At 48.4% G+C, this 20,608-nt stretch overlaps 1 protein-coding gene and 1 long non-coding RNA gene across 2 annotated transcripts; one reads left to right on the top strand and one right to left on the bottom strand.

Moving 5' to 3' along the window:
- Positions 1-219: 219 nt before the first annotated feature.
- Positions 220-17,161, bottom strand: TFIP11 (tuftelin interacting protein 11). Its single transcript, XM_069081668.1, has 13 exons — positions 17,016-17,161; positions 15,251-15,469; positions 13,596-13,746; positions 13,098-13,254; positions 10,759-10,886; positions 10,097-10,249; positions 8,267-8,788; positions 8,047-8,153; positions 5,748-5,916; positions 4,454-4,697; positions 2,713-2,855; positions 2,208-2,373; positions 220-816 (listed from the first exon to the last, which is right to left on the bottom strand). The coding sequence occupies exons 2-13, from the start codon at positions 15,457-15,459 to the stop codon at positions 461-463; spliced, it is 2,505 nt and encodes an 834-aa protein (XP_068937769.1). The 5' UTR covers positions 15,460-15,469; positions 17,016-17,161; the 3' UTR covers positions 220-460.
- On the top strand, positions 810-2,605 carry LOC138156376 (uncharacterized). The gene is made up of 2 exons (XR_011167133.1): positions 810-1,874; positions 1,916-2,605. It is a non-coding gene; the product is annotated as an uncharacterized lncRNA (long non-coding RNA).
- Positions 17,162-20,608: the final 3,447 nt, after the last annotated feature.

The following is a 20,608-nucleotide window of genomic DNA, read 5'->3' as shown; positions in this document are numbered from 1 at the left end:
GAAAGTAGCTGTTGGTCCATGACAACAAGAGATGGTTGGGAAGGAAGTCATGTGATTAAATTGCATTGCTGAAGTGTTGGGTTGTATCCTTGTAGGTAGAAGAGGCACATTTTTATATTCCCCCATGGATGGGGAGGAGCCTGAGTAGGCAAACTCTTAGGAAGAGGAGGGCAGGCACCCTCAGTCCTCAGGCCATGCTTACCCTCCGATGGGTTCTGGTTTAGGTTCGGAAGCTTTGCCCGTTCTCCTGATCACTTAACTAGATGAGTATGGAGTGACCTCAGGCTGCTAGGGCCACCACACCTGAATTATAGGAAAAGAATGAGACGTCTATTCCCCCAAGACCTGGTCTGGATGTGATTTGGGCCTCTCAGGCCACTGTGGATTCAGTGGGGTCCCAATAAGTTCATTTTACAAAGTCTTTAATACATCCTTTGTCTTCCTGCTCAGGAGCTGCACCCTATTTTGCCATATCAATCAGACTCTGAAGGGATGTCGGCACCCAAGTCTTCTCCCCTTGCACAAACACAACGCCCCGGTCAATGTAGACCACAATCCGCCCAAAAGTGTAGAGTTGTTTCCCTTCGTGCCTTTTTCCAATAACAGGCATAAAAACAATGTTATGTTCTTCAGCCTTTGTTTGAATGAGGTCTTTGAAGTTCATGGGCACTGTGCTGGCTGCCACTCCGATGCCTCTCTGGGCCATGTTCTCAGCTTCTCGGCGCTCCTGCATGGCCTCATACTGGAAGTCCTTCCTCCTCTCTGTGTGAGTCAGATAGGCAATGTTTTCCCGAGCTCCAGGCTGCATGTAGGCCCCTGCGAATGCACAGCAGAGAAAAAGGAGATATGAGTACTTTGGAGAAGGAACAAGCATAGAAAGTGATGTCTTAACCAAAGCATAGGGTTGATAAAAACATCCTGTAATAATATAATTAGCCCCAAACCAAAGTCCTAAAATGAAATGCAGCCCTGTACCTTCAGAAGAAATTTAAACAAATTATCTTTGGCAGGTTCATGTCCAATTTAAAACAAAGTCCACATGCCTTAAGGGACAATGGAACCTGGAAGGCCAAGCCAAGTCAGCTCAGTAAATAGCTGTGGATGGCCATGTGTACATCCCAAGAGGCCTAATCGGAAATGAAAATGTTGGCACTGATGGACAGCACCACAAAGTGGGAAAGACTTCAGTTCAAGGCTACCTCTGACCCTCCTTGGCTGGGTGACCAGAATCAAGTCCCCCACAGCCCTTTTCTTCAGCTATAAAACAAGGACTGCAGGTTTTATTGTGACCATTCACCACAACATAGTCCAACATGCTAAATTCCAGTTACTAATATCACAAGGTAAATCTATGTGGTTTTAACAACAGTATTAGTTTGAGGGCGCTTTACATGGAACAGATAGCTTTAATATTAAGCTATTTAACAAAAGAGCACAGAATGTGGTTCAATCAAATGTGTGCATACATACGTATATGTACATATACATACATATATATACATGTGTGTATATCTCACAATCCATGTATTTTAAAAGCAGCCTCTGGGCATTCCAAGTTAGAGTCATCCTCTTAAAAGAGATCTCTGTGGTCAGTCAGCTCCAGCCAGGACCTACTTATAACAAGACACCTGCTTTAAGCAGCAGTTTATAAAGGTTTGCAAATACTGCTCAGTATGGCAGGCTGATTCCAGCCTCAGACACGTGAGCTGTATGAGCAGGAAGCAAAACCCTTGGTCTCTCCTCGCCTCAGTTTCCTCACCTGTAAAGTGGAGAAAACAAAAGCACTTGCTGTGAGGATCAAGTGAGGCAGCGTACAGATGAAGCACTGCAGCAGTGACAGCTATTTTTTTTTATCATTTCTGATCCTCACCACAGCCCACATATATCATCATCTCCTGATTACAGACTTATCCAGGCTGGCACAGCACTTGCACAAGTGACAGGATTCTGAACCATGAGGCTAATGTGGCCCAAGGTGGGAGCCAGGACAGCAGAGCAGGGGCCGACCAAGAGAGGTGGTGCAAGCTCTCGAGCAGGGAGGGTCCCTGTCTCTGGAGTGGCCAAACGAGCCCCTCTGACCGGCCTCTGCCCTCCTTCCTCTGTGGGGGCATTGGAGAACGAGGCAGCTCTAGCCTGGGGACCTTCTCACAGTGTTCCTTAGCACCTCCTCTCCCCAGCCTTGGAGAAAAGGGGGCTGACCCACTCACCAACATTGGAAGACACAGCCCTGTTCATGATGTCCAGTGCTTCATTAAATTTATCCTTGATGGATGGGTGTGCCAAAACTTGGTCTGAGAACATGGATTTCCAGCCCAGGTACCATTTAGTGATCTCCTCATAATTTGGACTATTACTGAGCCAGGAGCAAAGAACCTAGTAAGGAACCAAAAATATCACCAGGATGGCCACAGACACAAGCAGAACTTTGAGATGGCACATTTCATCTCCAATCACAGTTGTACAAATAAAAGGTCAACCGAGTCAACATCTACTACTTGTCATTAACCAAATTTCATTTTGCAGAGATAGGGGTCACATCTATTCTGGTCCCAAAGCCTCGAGGATATTTTTAATTTTTCAATTAAAATGTCATTCAACATTTACTGACTCCAGGACGTTTGATTCTCAGTCCTGTGATCAGGCTCTTAACATCCTTTTCTGATTTTCTCTTTTTACAAAAAAAAATAGATCTTTAGTATGGTATAAACATACCTGAAGCCATTTAGGAAAGAAATGTTTCTCAAGGAGTCCTACTAGGCTGGAGACAGAGATCATCCCTTCCCAGTCAATCACCCAATAAAAAGCATCCATGTGCTGTTGGTGAGGGTTAATGATCAATTCATTAAGACACATCCCTGGAAGAGAGAGAAAAGGATAATGGTGGGATGACATTAATGAAGGCTCCAATCCGACCTTGTCTGTGGGGCTCTTCAAGGAGAAGGATTCGGACTCTAAAGGGCTGCAGAAGTCCATTACTGCTGGGAGTCGAGGTCTGCTTTAGAGAGCAGCTGCAAGCTCTAGATGCATTAGAGTTCAAACCATTCTTATTTTGATCTGGGAATAACCTATTTCAAGATTTTTAAAAGTAAGAAGGAAGAGGTTACAGAGTAACAATTGTGATGGGCGTCCCATCCTAAGGAAATTCATGGTGAATTTGCTAAAAAGGCAAAGCAGATGTCCCTACGAGGGCAGCAGAGCGCGTGGCTCACAAGTGCTCGATGGAGCGAGCTGCTCTTGGGGGTTGGCCTTGGGACCAATTTCACAGAGATCATTTTTTCACTGGGCAGAGAACCTCACTGCACGCCCCTCAGGAAGCTTCTGGGATATGGGCAAAGGGCCAGTTAGAAGCAGCCTTCGGAGGCTGATTTAGGGGCAGCCTCGTCACAGAGGCAGCAGCTCTGGGAGAAACTACCTGGGCTCAAGGCCCATCTCCGCTACGGAAGCCATGACCCTTGGCCAGTCACTTGAGTATTAGGAGCCTCAGTTTCCTGACTTTTAAGATGAGATGGTTAAATTAGGTGAAGCGTTAAATTCCCTTCCAGTTCTAAATCCACAGTCCTATGAACAAAATACAGCATCCTAGAAAATTAATCATGAAAATAATCACAGCAGCTGGCATTGATATGATGCCTGCTGTGCACCTGGCACCGGGCTAAGCTCTATGTAAATATCTCATTCAACCCCCACAGCCCTGTGACCTCTATTTTACAATTAAGTAAACTGAGGGAAACTAGTGAGTGGAGCAGAATTTGAATTCAGGTCTTTCTGACTCCAGGCCCAGCCCCATATCCCCTCAGCCTCCTAGCTGCCTCTGATCTTGGGGGGAGATGACATGATTCCGTTATGCAAAAAGCTGCAAACAAAACATTCCTAATTATTGGGGAATGGCTAAACAAGCAAGCATACAAATAGAACATTTGATTATAACTATGCCATAAGGGAGAATAAAGAATATTAAAAATACTGAAAAACCCAGTAAGACTTGCACAGAGTAACAGGGAAGAAGCCAGAGCCCCAAACAACATATCCAGTGATTAGTACAACATAAGTGATGTCAGCATGCCAATCTCGGGCCCAGTACAACCATCAATAAGTCATTGGCTATAAATACCAAAGGACCCAAACTCCTGTCTGGCAACTGAGAAACTACTTTGGGGGTGTGTGCTGCAGTCACAGCTTAGCACAGTGTCTGGCATACAGTGGGTGCTTATAGAAGGCCAGCTGACTGACAGTTACTAAATATACAGGGAAATGTGTGTGTCTTTGCTGGGAAATGTCTTTTGTGTCAAAACAAAAGACATCTATACGTTTTTTTAAGAGTAAAGTTATAATAGGTGACAAAGATACCAATTCTATCCTAAGCAGCAGAAACGTGGGTCAGAAGACTTCAGGCTGGCCCTCTGGAGCCCCTGCACAGAAGCTAACCTGGGCCCTTTCCTTCAGATCACCTCACCTAATTTGGGCACAATATTTTTGACCATGAAAGCCTCCCAGGAGCCAGGGGTAAACACGTCTTTCCAGGGCTGCAGGATAAGCTTAGCCGAGGAATCACTGGGATGCCATTTCTGTAGAGCGCTAGATAACTTGTTCCGGATCGGGGAGTACAGGGGTTCCAAGCGTGACTGCATGAGTGGAAGCCAGGGATGTATCCACGAGTGGATGGGAACCGTGTCTGTCAGAGGGTTCCAGTTTTCAACCTAGAAAAGGAACCAGACAAAACAGATTAACCGGAGGGGGAAATTGCGTCTGTATTTGACAGCCGTTTCACCATCACTTCAGGAAGGGAAGCCAGGCAGTCCTGTCACATGGGAGGCTGAACCTCTGCTTTGGGGCAAGCTGGGGGTCACCTTGAACCTGCTTTTTCCCTCCATCAAAGAAGGTCTCTGCCTAAAGTCCTGCCCTGTACTCACAGTAATCCTCACAATCATACCAAAAAGCACGCTGCCAATTCTACAGGATAGATCATGGGGAAAGGGCAAGTGTGGGCATTTTGATAAGTCCCTCTGTGGCAAGGATAAGGTGCTGCCTCAAGTGCCAGAGGAGTCAAAGATGAATAAGATGCAGCCCCTGCTTCTTGGTTCTAGATAATAAGACTACCACCCCTGTTACCTGCCCTGACTCCTCCACCCCCTGTGGCAGTCTGACCTAGTTGGGGCAGATAAGGGTAAGCTGTGGTCTCAGGAAGCTCTCAGATCACAGAAGCACTAACCAGGCACACTCTAAGAGTCCAGAGGAGAGAGAAGGCACCAGGGCCTGCTCAAGGACAGGAAAGCTTCACAGAAGAGAGAGGAGGTAGATCCAAAGGAGGGAGATAAGGAAGGGGCACTTGAGGCCTGGGACCAACACAATACGATGAGGAGGTAGAGGAGTGCAGGACAGATGCAGGTCACTCAGAAGATTGGCCCAGAATGCAGGGCTAAGGTCTCTGAACTGGGGCTGTCAGGCAATGAGGAGTGACAGAAAATTTCCCCATGGAACAGTGTCACTGTGCTTTAGAAAGATGAATCTTGGGTGTGTGTGGGAGGAGTGAAAGGGGAGAGTGCCCAAGGGGAGGCCAGTTAGGAGGCCATCCTAACAACCTAACCAAGCAACAAGAAGGGCGTGCAATGGGTGGGGGCAGTGAGCACAGGAGAGATCCTGTGCTGAGGGTCCCCAGTCACCTTCTCAGTGCTGCCGGAAGAGGTGTCCTCAGTGGGAGGAGCCATGAGCCTCTCCCAGAGGCCCCTGCAGATGCCCCATTGCCATACCTCCTTCTGCAGTTTGGGGAAGATGAGCTGGTCCAGTATGTTATCCAGGATCCATACAGGAATAATATGGACCCAGCTATCCAGAAAGTCCACCATCGGGTCACAGTTCCTGGGCTGCCATTGAGTGACGATATTCCGAACAAAAGGCATCCACATTTCCCAGATGAGCCTAGAGTCAGGAGGGGGAGTAAATTACATGGAATGAGAACAAAGCCCACGCCTGCCTCTCTGAACACAGACGGCCATCAACGGCAGCAACCTTTCACCTTTAAGGAACAGCAAGAGCTCACATACACACCGCACACGCACACAGCAGCTCAAGAAATGGAGCCTTGGGAGGACAATAAGTTTATGTTTGTCTTACTCCTGGTACTAACTATGAGCTACACACTGGGCCAGGAAGACAAATACAAAGACCGGGACAGTCCCTGCTCACAAGTGTCTGACCTTCTAAAGGGAAGACAAAGGTGCACTAAATGATACACGTTATAAATATGAAGTTAGTAAATACAAAGGACATAAAGTACGTTACGGCAAGGTGGTCCAGGAAAGAGGGCACAAGCCCGTGGGGGAATCAGAAGAGGATTGCTGCAGATGGACTCAGGCTCCATCGTACAAGAAGAGAAGGGGAAGCGCACTGCAGGCCCAGGGGATGGCCAGAACAAGGGCAGGGGACCGGAGGTGAAGGGTCACTTGGGAAGGACACAGAGAAGGCCACCTGGCACGACCCCAGAGGACAGGAAGGGGAGTGACACCCAACAAGGCCAGAAAGCAAGGCTGGGGCTAGGCTGGACAGGGCTTTAAAAGCTAAACAGAGGAGATCCTTCTGAGATGATTTAGAGACTGATGGGAAGCTACTGGAGGTGACTGAGGAGGGCTCACATAGCCAGATCTGCAGTTAGGGAAGATTACGTTAGCAGCCACGTTTAGGTGGATGAGCACTGGGAGAAGCGAGATCAAGGAGGAGGCCACTGCAGGTGATAACCACAGGAACTAAGACAAGAGTTCTGGGAATGGAGGGGAGCTGGAGGCGAGAGATGGAGAAATAGCAAGATTTGGCAAAGGTGCAGGGACAGTGAGAAGTCCAGGATGAGGCTGAGGCTAAGAACCAAGGAGTCTAGAACAATGATGTGACCTTCGACAGTAAGGGAAGTTTGAAGGAGAAAAAGGTTGAGATCAGGGGTGGGGAACCTGCAGCCTCAGGCCACATGTGGCCTTCTAGGTCTTTGAGTGCAGCCCATTGACTGAAATCCCTTCGGGATTCTGTGAAGTCTAGATTTGGTAAACTTGAGAACCTAGAGGGCCACGTGTGGCCTCAAGGCTGCAGGTTCCCCGCCCCTGGTTTAAATGGAAAGATGGACAGAGTGAATGTCAGGTCTCTGCAGCATCTCCTCTGGAATGTAAGAGGAGCCACTGGTGACATGGGACTGAAGTTCAGGGGGAGACTGGGGCTGCCCCGGGACAGCAGTTAATGCCACGGCAGATGATGAGGTCCTTTGGAGAGCACAGATCAACGATTCCTAACCTGGGTCCATGGTGAGATTTTAAGGGGTTTGTGGATTTTTTTTTTAAATAGACGATAACTATTTCATTATAATTGTTTTCCTTTTTAATCCTATTTATTTTATTTTGTGATTTTAAAAAATTCAAAACATAGTCTTCCAAGAATACTTGTTGCTGACTTAGGAAGAGGCTGTGGGTTTTACCAGACTGCCAAAAGGTCCTGGGACAACGGAGGGCAAGAAGGCCCATGTAGCGGGACTGACCCTTGGGGAACACTTGGAGTCGGGGAGCACGAGACAGATGGTAACCCAGAGAAGGAAGATGAGAAAGGACAGTAAGGAGACAACAGGGAGGAGGCAAACCAGGAGAGGCCCCGAGAGGATCCAGGAAGAAAGGGTGATCAGCAGGGTCAAAAGCAGGAGAGGGGTCAAGGTCAAGAAGGGTGAGCAGCAAGAGAAGACAGACAGGACTGGCATCCAAAGCCAAGTGGCTAAGGGCCGTGGAGCAAGGGTGAGGGTGAAGGGAGGAAATGAAGACAGTGAGTGCAGATGGCTCCCAAGGGGTTTGGCAGAGCCAGGACTAGCGGCAGCCTTCTGGCTACAAGCAATGACACAAGAAGCATTCTAGGAAGCGGTGCCCACCATGCCCAGCCCAATTCTGATCTCCAAAAGAACAGCCCCAAGGGAAGCCGGTGTTTGCAGCTGCCTCATCACAGGACAGCTGGACTACAATGCAGAGCTCAGTACCCTAGGCATTCCCAGGAGGCTGCAGAAAAGCAGCACACAGCCCATGTCACCTGTGGAAAGCATCCGCTGCAAGGTCTTGGCCCCCGTGGGACAGGATCTGATCGTTCTCCAGAAGGCTCTTCCACTTGGCGATGATGCCGGTGCCATAGGTGCAGTCCTGAACACAAAGCACAGTGGTTACTTCTGAGAGCCCAGGACCTCGGCTTCCCCTGCAGCCCCTTTCCCCAGCACGGGCACCCGCAGAGCCGCCGAGGCCTCGGCAGCACTGACCTTCAGGGGATCCCAGTCCTTGAAGTAGTCCTTCATGAGCGGGTAGACGATGGCCACGGCCAGGTCCACGCGGTCAGACATGCGGTACTCCTCATAGTACTTGTCCTGCAGAGTCTCGAAAATCTTGGCGCACTCGTCCAGCGTCAGGGGGTCGCTGCAGTCGGGCTGCATCCTGCGCTCACACTCCTCCACCATCTCCAGGACCTTGCTGAGGTTGCTGATCACTGTCTCCTCGTGGGACAGCACCTCAGACATTTTCTCCAGCTCGTGGGTCAGGGTGACCACCATGTCCCTCTCGTACTGCAGCTGCCGGTCGTTCTGTATGATCTCCTGCTCCGTGATGTCGATGAGCAGCTGGAGGTTGTGCTCCAGCTCGGGCAGGGCAAAGGCCTGCGGCTTGGCGTCTTTGCCGGGCAGCGGCAGCTGCTGCTGCTGGATGCCGTCCTCGGGGATGTTGTGCTTGTGGCTGATCTGGCTGTAGCTGTAATAGACCTTCTGCTCCCGGCCTGTCATGTCAATCACCTGGCAGGCCAAGGAAGAAAGGAAGGCATGAGCCCTGATGCCCCAGGGATGCCAGCTCCATCCTCCGCTGCCCCAGGGTACCTGTGTCCCAAACACCTTCTGAGGCACAGAGAGGAAGGGGGAGTATGCTGGAAAGCCCTTTGGACCAGAAAGCAGGACACCTGGGTGCCAATCCTGGCTGGCTCAGCCATTTCACACCTATGGTTGGGGTCGATCCTCAGTGTCTTCAGGTGTGAAATGGAGAGGACCTCATCTGGATCTGTCCTGCAGCATGCTGGGAAATAAATGCTATGTAAACATTGGCCACTGTGTCTCCAATTTAGGACTAGAGGGGACCTGGGCCAAGCCCTCACGGGACACATGAGGCACCAGCTGTGGAGAAGGGAGGTGACCTGCTCAGTGATGGAGTAGAGACATACTAGTCACTGTCTCAGACACAAGGTCTGGCTTCTAGTGTGAAGTCCAGTCAAGAACATGGACACTGGGGGCGGCTAGGTGGCGCAGTGAGTAAAGGGAGTCAGGAGGACCTGAGTTCAGTTCTGGCCTCAGACACTTAACACCCACACAAAAAAACTAGCCGTGTAACCTTGGGCAAGTTACTTAACCCCAATTGCCCTCCAAAAAAAAAAAAGAAAGAAAAGAACATGGACATTGGCAAAGCTTCTCAACTATACAGCTTGACTAGCAGGACCCTCTGGGAATACATGTCCTGCTAACACCCACATGAGCTCTGTGAAGCCCTGGAGGATTCCTCAGCTATAGCCCCCTGACCCTTGGACACCCCCGAGAACTGGGCAGACAGAGTCTGCTGGGGACAGGCCTAGAGTCAAGCATGATGGGAAATTTTTCCCGTCTTGTCCTTCTCCAAAAGCAACAAACACTCCAAATTCAAGATTTCTTTCAGTGAAATAGCCAGTTTTACATTTTAAAAAGAGGATATGTTACCTGTTTTCTCTATTAAATAAAAATCTCCAATTTCAAAATGGAATCTGTCATGAATTGTCATTACTATGTATACAAAACTATAGATTGTTGAATCACAGAATTTCGAGAGGAGAAAGGTCCCTGGAGGCCACCTAGAATTCGCAGTCCAGTCCCCCACCCCCCTAGCCACCCACCTGACTGATGGACAGTTCCACTCGATGTCCTGGTGCTGCCAGCAGAACAAGGTACATCCCGATTCCAAGGGGAGGCAGCTGTTGTGCCCCTCCCCCCACTCTGTTGCTTTCTAGGCTAAACCCCCACAATGAGACAAGAGTTAATTCTAGACAATCTCAGGATGGTGTCAAGTTCCAGAATTCACTGTACCTTAACCTGGGAAAGCTCCTTCTGGGGGGCAGAGAGTTTCTTGCCAATTCTGCCTTTTGCCTTCAATTCTTCAACTGTCTTATAGGAGTATTTTGGTTTCTTCTTGCCCCCGCTGGGATCTTTTCGCCATTGGCTGAGCTCCTTCTGGAACTCCTGAGAAAAGCGATTAGGTCAATCCAGAAAAGGAAAGGGCTGATTCATAACATGGTATTTATTGTCAGAGCCTGCTAGAAGAGATTCAGCCTCCATTAATAACACTGCCTGACCTACTATATCCTAAAAAAACAAACCATGAAATGCTGGCAGCGTCTGCCCCCGAGCAGCAGAAATCCTCCTCACACAGCAGCTCCAATTGCATGCCAGCAAATCCAACAAGAATCATAAACAGCCTGTTACGCTGACAGCTTTTTTAGAGAGGAAACAGAGACAAAGACAGTTTGCAGACAAATCATGGCAACCCAAGATTTTGGTGACAATCAAGTCTTGCTCACTGTTCAGCAGGAGAAGCCAAAGGGTTTACTACCTAATGGGAACTCACAGAATCAGGGAAATAGAGGGTTTCCTTCCCTGGAGACACAGCAGATAAAGCAAAGACACCACCAGCTCCACGGAAGGACTAGTCACCTCCCTCCTTCCCCAGGGCAGGCCAGCCCTCCCGTTACCTCCTCGGCCTCTTCTTCCGAGTCAACCACAGGGAAATCTTGCACTGACTGAGTGGTCCGTTCTGAGCCGTAGGCACCCACAGCACCCTTTCCTTTTCTCTGTTTGGCTTCAATTGGATTAATGATACCTGCCAAAATGCACACAGAATGTCCGCTTTTACTGACATGTCTTGACAGAGGGCCTACTTATTCATGAATGCCAAATCCTGGAGCCCCTTAAAGAAACAGAGGCAGCTAGGTGACTCGGTGGATATAGCACCAGCCCTGGAGTCAGGAGGACCCAAGTTCAAATCCACCCTCAACACTTACTAGCTGTGTGACCCTAGGCAAGTCACTTAACCCCGATTGCAAAGAAGAGGAGGAGGGAAAAGGAGAGAAGAGGGGGAAGGAGGGAGGAAAAGGAAGAATAAAAGGTAGGGGAAGGGGAGGAGGAGGGGAAGGAAGAGAAACAACAGCGTCCACATCCACACAGCTGAGTTCAACGAGCTGCTCCAGGCAGTGACAGGTGGCGGGCTATGAAGCGCTTCCAATTCATCAGAACGCTGGAGCTGGAAGGGATCCCGGGAGGTCCCAGGCACCATCCTGTCCAACCATCTCCTCTTAAAGAAGAAAGTGAAGCCCAGTGGGAGAAAGTGAGTGACAGAGTTGGAGGCAGAGCCCGGGTCTGCCGGCTCCCAGCTCCAGGGTCCGAATGTGGAGGAAGCAACACGGCAGCAGGGGACAGTCAGCCTCAGGCACAGGAAGACCCGGGGCCGACCTGCATGAATGACAGACAGCAGCTAGCAGCCACAGAGCGCCTGAGGTGGGCAAAAAGCTCTACATAGGTTTTTTCATCTCCTCCTCACAGCACCCTCAGGAAGTCAATGTGATTATTATCCCCATTTTACAGATGAGGAAAGTAAGGCTGAGAGGAACGTCAAGGTCCACATCGTTATTACGTGTCTGAGGCAGGATCTGAACTCAGGTCTATGACCCCTTGCTGGTGAAGAGGAAGTTCCTACCTAGAGCTCCCTATACCTAAAACATAACAGTCCAGTCCAAAAAAAAAAAAAAAAAAGAATAATTTTACCCCAGCAACCTTGTACAAAAATAGTTTTTTCAAGTTCAGACATGGTAAGGAGACCCCTACGAGATAACCAGGCCCAGCTTTTCATCTGGAATGAGGTCTCATCTCTTATTGCACCAAGCTTCTCCTCCACGAGATGGTAAGCTCTCACCTCTCCATTCCCAGCACACAGTACAGTATACTGATAGGAGCAGGGGTTTAATGAATGTCCACTGAATTTCTAAGAAACCTCCATAAAGATGGAAATTTCCATGTGAAAATATTAGCTACTACAGAAACTTATTAAAGTCAATTCTAAAACTTCCCTCATGTGCCCTAATTCAGAATTTGCAGTAATTCAGACAGAGTATGTACTAGATTAAAAAACAAACAAATTTATGGCCCAGACATGAACTTTCATGCTAATAATGCCCCATGCAATTGCTCACGTAATATAATCCAGGCAGCCCAGAACAGTGGCCTAACGGCCAGCCTTGGGGGTCTGCAAGTCCTGGGTTCCGGTCTTGCCTGACATATCCTGGCTGGGAAACTGTGGGCAAGCTGCTGAACCTTTCTGTGCATGAGGCAACTCTAGATACAGCTAAGTCGTGAATATGCACCTATGGAGGGCATTTCCCTCTTGGAGATCACCACACTGAAGAAATCACAAATCAGGACCCAGCCAAAAAAGATTTTTACCACAGTTCATTGAAATTACAATGAAGAAAATTTTTCATTGACTTTGTTTTACTCATGAGTACCCAGCAATAGGGGGGAACTAGGTGGTACAGCGGACAGAGTGCCAGGCCTTGAGTCAGGAAGATCTGAGTTCAAATCCAGCCTCAGACACTTACTAGCTATGTGACCCTGGGCAAGTCACTTCACTATTTGCCTCAGTTTCCTCATCTGTAAAATGAGATGGAGAAGGAAATGACAAACCACTTCGATATCTCTGCCAAGAAAACCCCAAATAGGGTCACGGAGGGTAAGCTACCACTGTAAAATGACTGAACAACAATGACAATGCAGTAACAACCTAATTTTTTATACAATCAATACTTGGAAGTAATCAGTGTCTTTTTAAAAAATCTGCAATCTAGGATTTCCATAATATAGATAGGTTTCTCTCCTGGTCTTAATTCTAAATTAACAATGTCATAATATATATCTATAAATACATTTACCCAGTTCTCTAAGTCTCCATTTTCAATACCACATCTCAGTAAAAATTACAAAGGGAAAGGAAAAGAATCATCAATTTCCTAACTCACGCCCCATCTGACTTATTTCATACCTTGTGCATTCTTCCCAAGGCCCTTTCCTGGGACATAACCCATCTTCTGCAAAAGCTTCTGTCCTATGCCTTTGGTGTGCCTCTCCCAGCTGCCGAAGTCCGTGAAAGACTTGGCTCCACCTACGAATCCTTTCTGGCTAGGTTTAAAATTGCCACCCTAAGGAGAGAATAAAGAGCATGAACAAAATGAAAGAAGGTCTAGCAGTGACTGAACATTCTGAAGTTCTGCTTGAACCAAAAATTTATTCGCAATCTATAATGGAGAATTAGGGGAAAATGTAGTTGAATTCTTTAAAATCCCACAAACTGAAAGCGACTTTGTAGGAATAAAACCTGGTGCATCTTTATCCCAACCTCCTCCTCCCTCCAGGCTTGATGACCAGCACTTGGGTAACCTGGAAGCCTGCGCCAAGCGGCTCTTAGCGCCAAGCTGTGCTATGTGCGAGGGCCCTCTGAGGGTGTGAGCCCCTTCCCAACTCTCTGGCAAAAAAACCTTACTGTTTTTAACTTCTTTGGTCCAAAGTCTTTAGGAAAGTCCTCCTGCTTAACGGGCTTCTCCTCCTCATCTGAATCCTCCTCATCTGCTTCTTCAGCAGCTTTCTTCAGTCCAGCACTAATGAAATTCACGGGAGCAGAAAAGTCCCGGGAGCTGTAAACACCCCAAAAGAAGAGACTGTAAGACGGCTTTCAGAGAAGCCTCATCAGCTGCCAGGTGCCAGCTGTATCACAGATGAGGAGAGGCAGCACAGAAAGTGGGCCAGCACAATGCTACATGTTAGCTTTCAAGGGATTTATTTTAAAAGATGATTAACTGATTTAAATCCAAGGAATATCAAATGTGACTCCCAGCTGTAGTCTAGGAAAACAGACATCTGAAGCACAACAAGCACAGCTTAGCTCAAAAAAGTCCAAGTCTCTGCCCCGGATTCAAATGCAAGTCTCTCAAATGATCATTTTAATTAAAAGAGTCGAAGATACAAAGGATTTGTGTTCATTTAATCTTCTTTACCAAACGCTCCACTTTACCAAGTCATTCCACTGGCTATTGATCCACTCAAAAAAACCCCCTAAAACCACAACGCAATTTAAATGACCGTGGCAGCAAGAGTAGCCAAATGAAAAGAACCTTCTAGAACAAAAGCACTGACAAAGAAAGCAGAGCCACATCTAACAAGTCATACGGGGGCATGATTATGCTGACACTATGAGTTTAATCACTTGGTGAAATAAAATGCTAGAAAACTGAACATCCTTAAAATTAATAACAAGAAAATTTAAGGGCATAAGCAATGAATGCCATAAAAATATGATAGTGATTTTAAAACAGCCTACTTCAGGGACACTTTAGCAAGTGTCATTTAATCTCAGTTCCTTACTGAATAAATACAATTGCTTTGGACAGTCAAGAGAACCTAGGAAAATCACAAAAATGAAAAGAACTAAAAGTCAAGTGACATGATAGAATGGGACATGTGACTGAATCAACTAATAGAAAAGTCTTTCCTACTCACTGCCAGGAGAACCCTTAGCTCTCTGAAGTCATTCTTCAAACCCTCACCTTGCTGCCCTTTATAGCTAACCATATACATCAGGGAGAAAGTTAGTTAATACCCTCTCCCCTTCCTCAGATTACACTTGCTCACCTGTATGTGCATGTTGCACCCCCACAGAATGCATGTTCCTTAAGGGAAGGAACTTTCGAAGCCCCTGCCACTTCTCTTGGCGTCTCTAACACCTCACACAATTCCTTGAATGGCTGGTCTTTTATAGAAGCTGAATGAATGAATGAATGCTGATCAGGATCTGTCAGGTGATGACACTTAATCTGGGTCTCTAAGGACCTTTCCAGTTTGAATGGTCTATATACCTAAGCATACACTCATAGAATCTGCAGGACTGAGTACACACCAAGTCTTTACCTCAGTATCAACACACTCTGATCAGCAGAACTCACTGGCCAATGACAATAACCTCTATATTAGGGAATGGTGACCTGCCCAGAGTTGAAAGGCTGACCTCAACTGGCACAGCACATTCTCTCCTGAAGGAAAAACTGAATGCCCAGAGGTAAGGGAAGTACAGCTGGCAGCTGCATCTCACTCCCTCACAACTGCACCCAGAAGCAGCCAGCCCTGTCCGGTCAACACCAGTACCGTTTGCCTCCAAAGCTGGGCCGCTCATCTTCAAGGTCACGCTCAGCCCACACTCCATATGTGGCCTCCTCCTTGGTTTGCCAATGGCGTTGACGGTTGGGATTGAATTCGTTCTGGAGGTCCCAATCTGTGATCTCAAAGTTCTCCATTTCATCTTCTTCCTCATCAATGGTGCCTTCGCCCTCTCGGTAGAGATGAGACAGAGACATGGTGGCAATCCTGGTGGAGAGAGGGAGAAAGGGATGAAAACAACAAGATCTTGTGACAAAACTTAAGCCTGAATCCTGTCCACAGAGCCCACAACAAATGACCATCTGGATACCTGTGAAGGAATATCCTGACATCCCACAACAACTAACTCTACTGTCAAACAGTTCTAATTAGTAGGAAGTTCTGAAATTTACCTTCTAGTAACTTCCATTTACTGGAAATAGTTCTAGCCTGAAGAACCAAAAAAGATAGTAAGTTTGATCTCTCTTCCCCTGTAAGATAATTTAAATTTTTGAAGATACCAATCATACTTTCTTTCCACCCAGATAATCAAGTATGTCAGTCTTAGCTCCAAAAGGCTCATGATGGCAAATGCCATCCACATACAGAGAAAGAATTATGGAGTCTGAATGCAGACAGAAGCAGACTATTTGCTCTCTCTCCTTTGCTTTGTTTTGTTTCTTCTTTCTCGTGGTTCGTTCCACTGGTAATAATTCTTCTTTGCAACACAGTTAATCTGAAGATATGTTTAATGTGAATGAACATGTAGAGCCTATATAAGCTTGCTTGCTGTCTTGGGGAGGGGAGGGGGTGTAATTTGGAACTTAAAAGCTTGTGGAACTGAAATGCTGTACACAAAAAAATAAACATTTTTAAGAAAATGTCAGTCTTAGGCATCTTCAGGACCTCAATTAATCGGAGGTGCGCCGGTTGGCTTACTGTGTGGAAAAGCTACTACCACTGGCAACAAACAAAACGGGAGTCGCTCGGGAAGCCACAACTAGTAACGGGGCGGCCGCTGCTGGCCACGTGTGTGTAACAGGGTCTAAAGGGCGCTGGGAGCCTTGGCCTGACATGGACCAGAAATGTAACTGTCCATGTGACGTCACCTTCCCGCTCTTCCTCTGTAAAGGATGCAGACTCTAACACTTACTAGCCTCATGACTTTGGGCAAGTCACTTAACCCCAACTGCCTTGCCTTCCCCCCTCCAAAAAAAGAAAAAAAATGCTGAATGTACTTTAATTTACTTTAAAACGTGTTTACATTTTTAATTTGGGAGTGTTCTAGGGCAGCTAACACCAGCTGGAGTCAGGAGGACCTGAGTTCAAATCCAGCCTCAGACTCTCGCTAGCTGTGTGACCCTGAACAAGTCACTTCACCCCGACTGCCTCAGCAATCACAGAAAGGGTTCCGAGGCTTCTCCCCGCTCCAAAACTACGAGAGCGGCTCCGCAGGCGGCGCTCTCTGCACCAACTCTGACAGCCGCGCCAGCAGGTGCTTCTTACCGTTCCGGCCCGAGGACGGGTCGTCACGGCGGGGATCGGGACGCGCCAAGGCCCTCATTCCATCCATCTCGGGGTCCAAGGCCCCTCCCGGATCGGACGTTCTGGACCGGGAAGGACCCAGGATCCCGAGCCGGAGGACGCAGCTCGAGCCCCGGCCTCAGTGTCCTCGGGCCCGGCGGCCTCGGAGCGGCCGTGCGGAGGCGCCTCCTCCAGGCTGTGCTCGGGGCCGCACCGCCCCCGCCCCAGGCCGGCCAGGCTCCGCCCTCACCTCTCGGGGACCCGGGTCGGGCCTCGGATGGTCCTCGCTGCACCGTCACCGCCGCGGGCGCCTCCCGAGCTGCCCCCTCACCCCGAGCGAGGAGTCCGCCACCGGAACCGGCAGCCAACCGAAGACACGGCTCGGCGCGCCGGAAGTGACGCGACAGCCGCCTCACGCGGAAGCGGGGGGGGGGGTTGCCTTGGGAATGAGCGAAGCTGGCTCTAGAGCGGCCTCGTCTCTATGGCCTCGGAGGTCCTCCAGTGGGAGAAGACTCCCGGGCTGGGAGTGGGAGGGGCAGAACAGCCTCCTCCGCCCCCGCCTCTCCCCCTCTCTCCTTCCTTTCTGTCTCTCTCTCTCTCTCTCTCTCTCTCTCTAAAGGGGGAGACCACGTAAAAGACATAAGAGAGGACACGCCGGAGGTGACCAGCAGAAAGAAGACACCAGCATTAAGCAGAACCAGTCCGGACAGCGGCGTCTCTTTCTGCGCCGTGTCAATATCCCCGCTCTGCGCTCTCCGAGGCCCAGCTGAAAGCCGGCTTCTGCAGGAGTCCTTTCCCTCCCAGGTCCTCTCCGATTTATGCCGTCCGTATCTGGTCCGGACATCACTCATCGCTTCCGGCTCCTCCATCAAACTGCGGGCTCCTTCAGGGCAAGGACCTTGTTTGCCTTGCTTTGTATCCCCAGTACTTGGCAGGGCGCCTGGAACATAGTGGGTGCTTAATAAATGCCAGTAGACCAACCAGCAGTGGGAACATGCTTCACCATTGCACTGATCGGAGTTGAGAAGCAATTATTTTCTTCGCTTTTGGGGAGGGCAATTGGGGTTAAGAGACTTGCCCAAAGTCGCACGGCTAGTGAGTGTTTTAAGTGTCTGAGGGCGGATTTGAACTGAGGTCCTCCTGACTTCGGGGCTGGTGCCACCTAGTCGCCCCTCTTAACAATATTCTTGTCTTTGTATAAATCATCCTCCTGGTTCTGCTCATTTCACTCTGCATCAGTTCATACCACCCAGGATTCTCTAAAGTGTTGCTTTTATAATTTCTGACAGTGCAGTAATAGTCCATTGCGGTCATATGCCCCATTTTGCTCAGTCATTACCTAATTGACTAAAAAGCAATCTCAGACACTCTTTCAGATTCTAGGTCTCCGATTTTCTTCCTTCACTCCCCTTTGAATCCTTCTTTCCAGTGTATGGGCCATTCAGGGAGGACTAGAACCTCTAGATAGCTGGCCAAGCCCCTTTCAGGGCTCCTCCCCACCCACATTGGGTGTCTACTAGTCACCCAAGAAGCTGTGGTATGTGCATTGGCCACATTCTGGCAAACCGTCTGGGCAGACCTCAACACGGTGGTGAATTAGAGGTGTGTCTACGCCACGCACATGAAAACTTCCCCCACTGGAATGGGGGGATGAGAACAATTTGTTCCAATAGCCCGGAAGATGCTGAAGCAGGCACTTCAGCCTGGAAGAGAGTGAGGCTGATGGCTTTGTGTAATTCTGCCTCACAAATCCATCTCACTCAGCTTTGGAATTTGGAAGGCATCTGTTAAGGAATTCAAGAAGTAGAGTGAAGGAGGGGAGAGCACTCCAGATGTGAGGGTCTGGTGAATGCAGAGCCATGGAGATGGAAGAGGGAGGCCAGTGTGTAAGGAATAGGCTGATGTCTTCCACGGAGAATGTGGGATGGGAAGTAAAGGCAGGAAGGGACCAGGCTGTGAGGAGCCTTCAATGCCAAAGACAGCTTATTTTTTATTCTAGCAGTAAGAGGGAACACTGTAGTTTATTGATAGGGGCAGTGTGTGACATGGTGAGACCCATACTTCAGGAAAACAAGTCTGGCAGCTGAGTGGGGCATAGATTAGAGTCGGGAAAGACAGGTATGGAGACCAATTAGATGACGATTGCTGTAGTCAGGTGAGAGGGAATGAGGACCTGTGTGCATGGAGAAAAGGGAATGTAGATGAGATGTGAAGATGGAAATGTTGGGCGAGGAACTGTGAGAAATCAGGGATGACCCCTAGGTTATGATCCCTGTTGTCTGGGAAGATGGTGGTGCCTTCTCTAGTACTGGAAAGCTCCGAGCCAAGAAAGGTTTTGGGGGAAAAGCCATTTCTATTTGCCCTCTCCTGCCTTTCTAGTCTTCTTGCCCCTTACATCCCCTCCCTGCTCACACACACCCAGGAATGCACTGATTCATTAACATGGGAGACTTCCATTAAGAACTTCCATCCAATGAAGCCTTTTTTTTTTTTTTTAAGAGAGGGGAAGGCAGGGAAGACTTGCCCTAGGTCACATGGTTGGATTTGAACTGAGATCCTCCTGATTCCAGGGCCAGTGCCCTATTCACTGTGCCACCTAGCTACCCAATAGTCTTTTTCTTTTGCTGTGTGTGTGTATATGTGTGTGTGTTTGGATGGGGGAGGGCAGGGCAATTGGGGCTAAGTGACTTGCCCAAGGTCACACAGTAAGTGACAAGTGTCTGAGGCTGGATTTGAACTCAGATCCTCCTGATTCCAGGGCCAGCGCTCTATTCATTACACCACCTAGCCGCTCCAATAAAGCCTTTTTCAAAGAAGACACTCCATCTCCAGACATCAGGCATTTTCTCTGGCTGCCCCTCATGTCTAGAATTCCTTCCCCCTTTATCATACCCACCTAATGAGCACAATTAGACTGAAGGTCAATGCATATTGACAATGCTTAGTCTAGGCCACAGTGAGAACAACTGGCCCTCCTGGACTCTCTCCAAGCAACAAGAAAGTCTCATTTATTTTGAGGGTCTTCCATCCACAGATATTTCACAGGTGAGGAAGGAGGCAGGGCAGGATGGCTTTTGAGGGCCCCTTCAGCTCCACACTTATGACCAAGAACAGACATTGGTTCAAATAGGAATGAAAAGCATACTTAACAGTCAAGGAGCCATAGATTTAGATGTTAAAGAATTTAGGGCAGGTAGCAGGTGCTAGAGTGCACAGAGTGCCAGGCCTAGAGTCAGGAAGACTCAACTTCAAGAGTTCAAATCCAGCCTCAGATACTCAATAGCTGTGTGACTCTGGGCAAGTCACTTACCCCTGCTTGCCTCAGTTTCCTCACCTGTAAAATGAGCAGGAGAAGGAAATGAGAAACGACTCCAGTATCTCTGTCAGGAAAACCCCAAATGGGGTCACAGAGTTACTATAAACTCCAACACTACTGAACAACAAGAAAAGAGAACTGAAATAACAATAGCTAGAATTTAAGACGTGCTTTAAGGTTTATAAAGCTCTGTACAACAATTACCTCATCTGACGCTCCCAGAAATGGGAAATAGAAGAGCAGCCAGGAGCTGAAGAGACTTGCCCAAGGTCACACAGCTAGTATCTAAAGGAGGATTTGAACTCAGATCTTCCTGACTAAGTCTAGGGTCTTCATTCCCTTTGCTTCCTCAGAATTAAGTTTATAGTTCTAACATTCTGAGTGAAGAAAATTGGATCTGGGAGGGGCCTCAGAACAGGGGATATCATGGCTGGGAGGGGCCTCAGGACAGGGGATGTCAGGGCTGGGAGGGGCCTCAGAAAAGGGGATGTCAGGGCTGGGAGGGGCCTCAGGACAGGGGATGTCAG

The sequence above is a fragment of the Petaurus breviceps genome, unplaced genomic scaffold (assembly GCF_028583685.1).
Source record: "Petaurus breviceps papuanus isolate PSGF00001 unplaced genomic scaffold, PetGlider_PUasm1.0 99, whole genome shotgun sequence".
NCBI classification, from domain to species: domain Eukaryota; kingdom Metazoa; phylum Chordata; class Mammalia; order Diprotodontia; family Petauridae; genus Petaurus; species Petaurus breviceps.
Note: the sequence above shows the minus strand (reverse complement) of the source record. Positions and strands in the feature narration are given on the sequence as shown.

Bases quoted from the DNA above. Each gene is read 5' to 3' on its own strand.
- TFIP11 (XM_069081668.1), bottom strand. From the start codon at position 15,459: ATGTCTCTGTCTCATCTCTACCGAGAGGGCGAAGGCACCATTGATGAG. The intron at 10,887-13,097 runs GTATGAAATAAG...GCATTTTGGCAG, and splicing joins CCTTGGGAAGAATGCACAAG to GTATCATTAATCCAATTGAA. The intron at 2,374-2,712 runs GTATGTTTATAC...GTTCCTTACTAG, and splicing joins TCTTTCCTAAATGGCTTCAG to GTTCTTTGCTCCTGGCTCAG.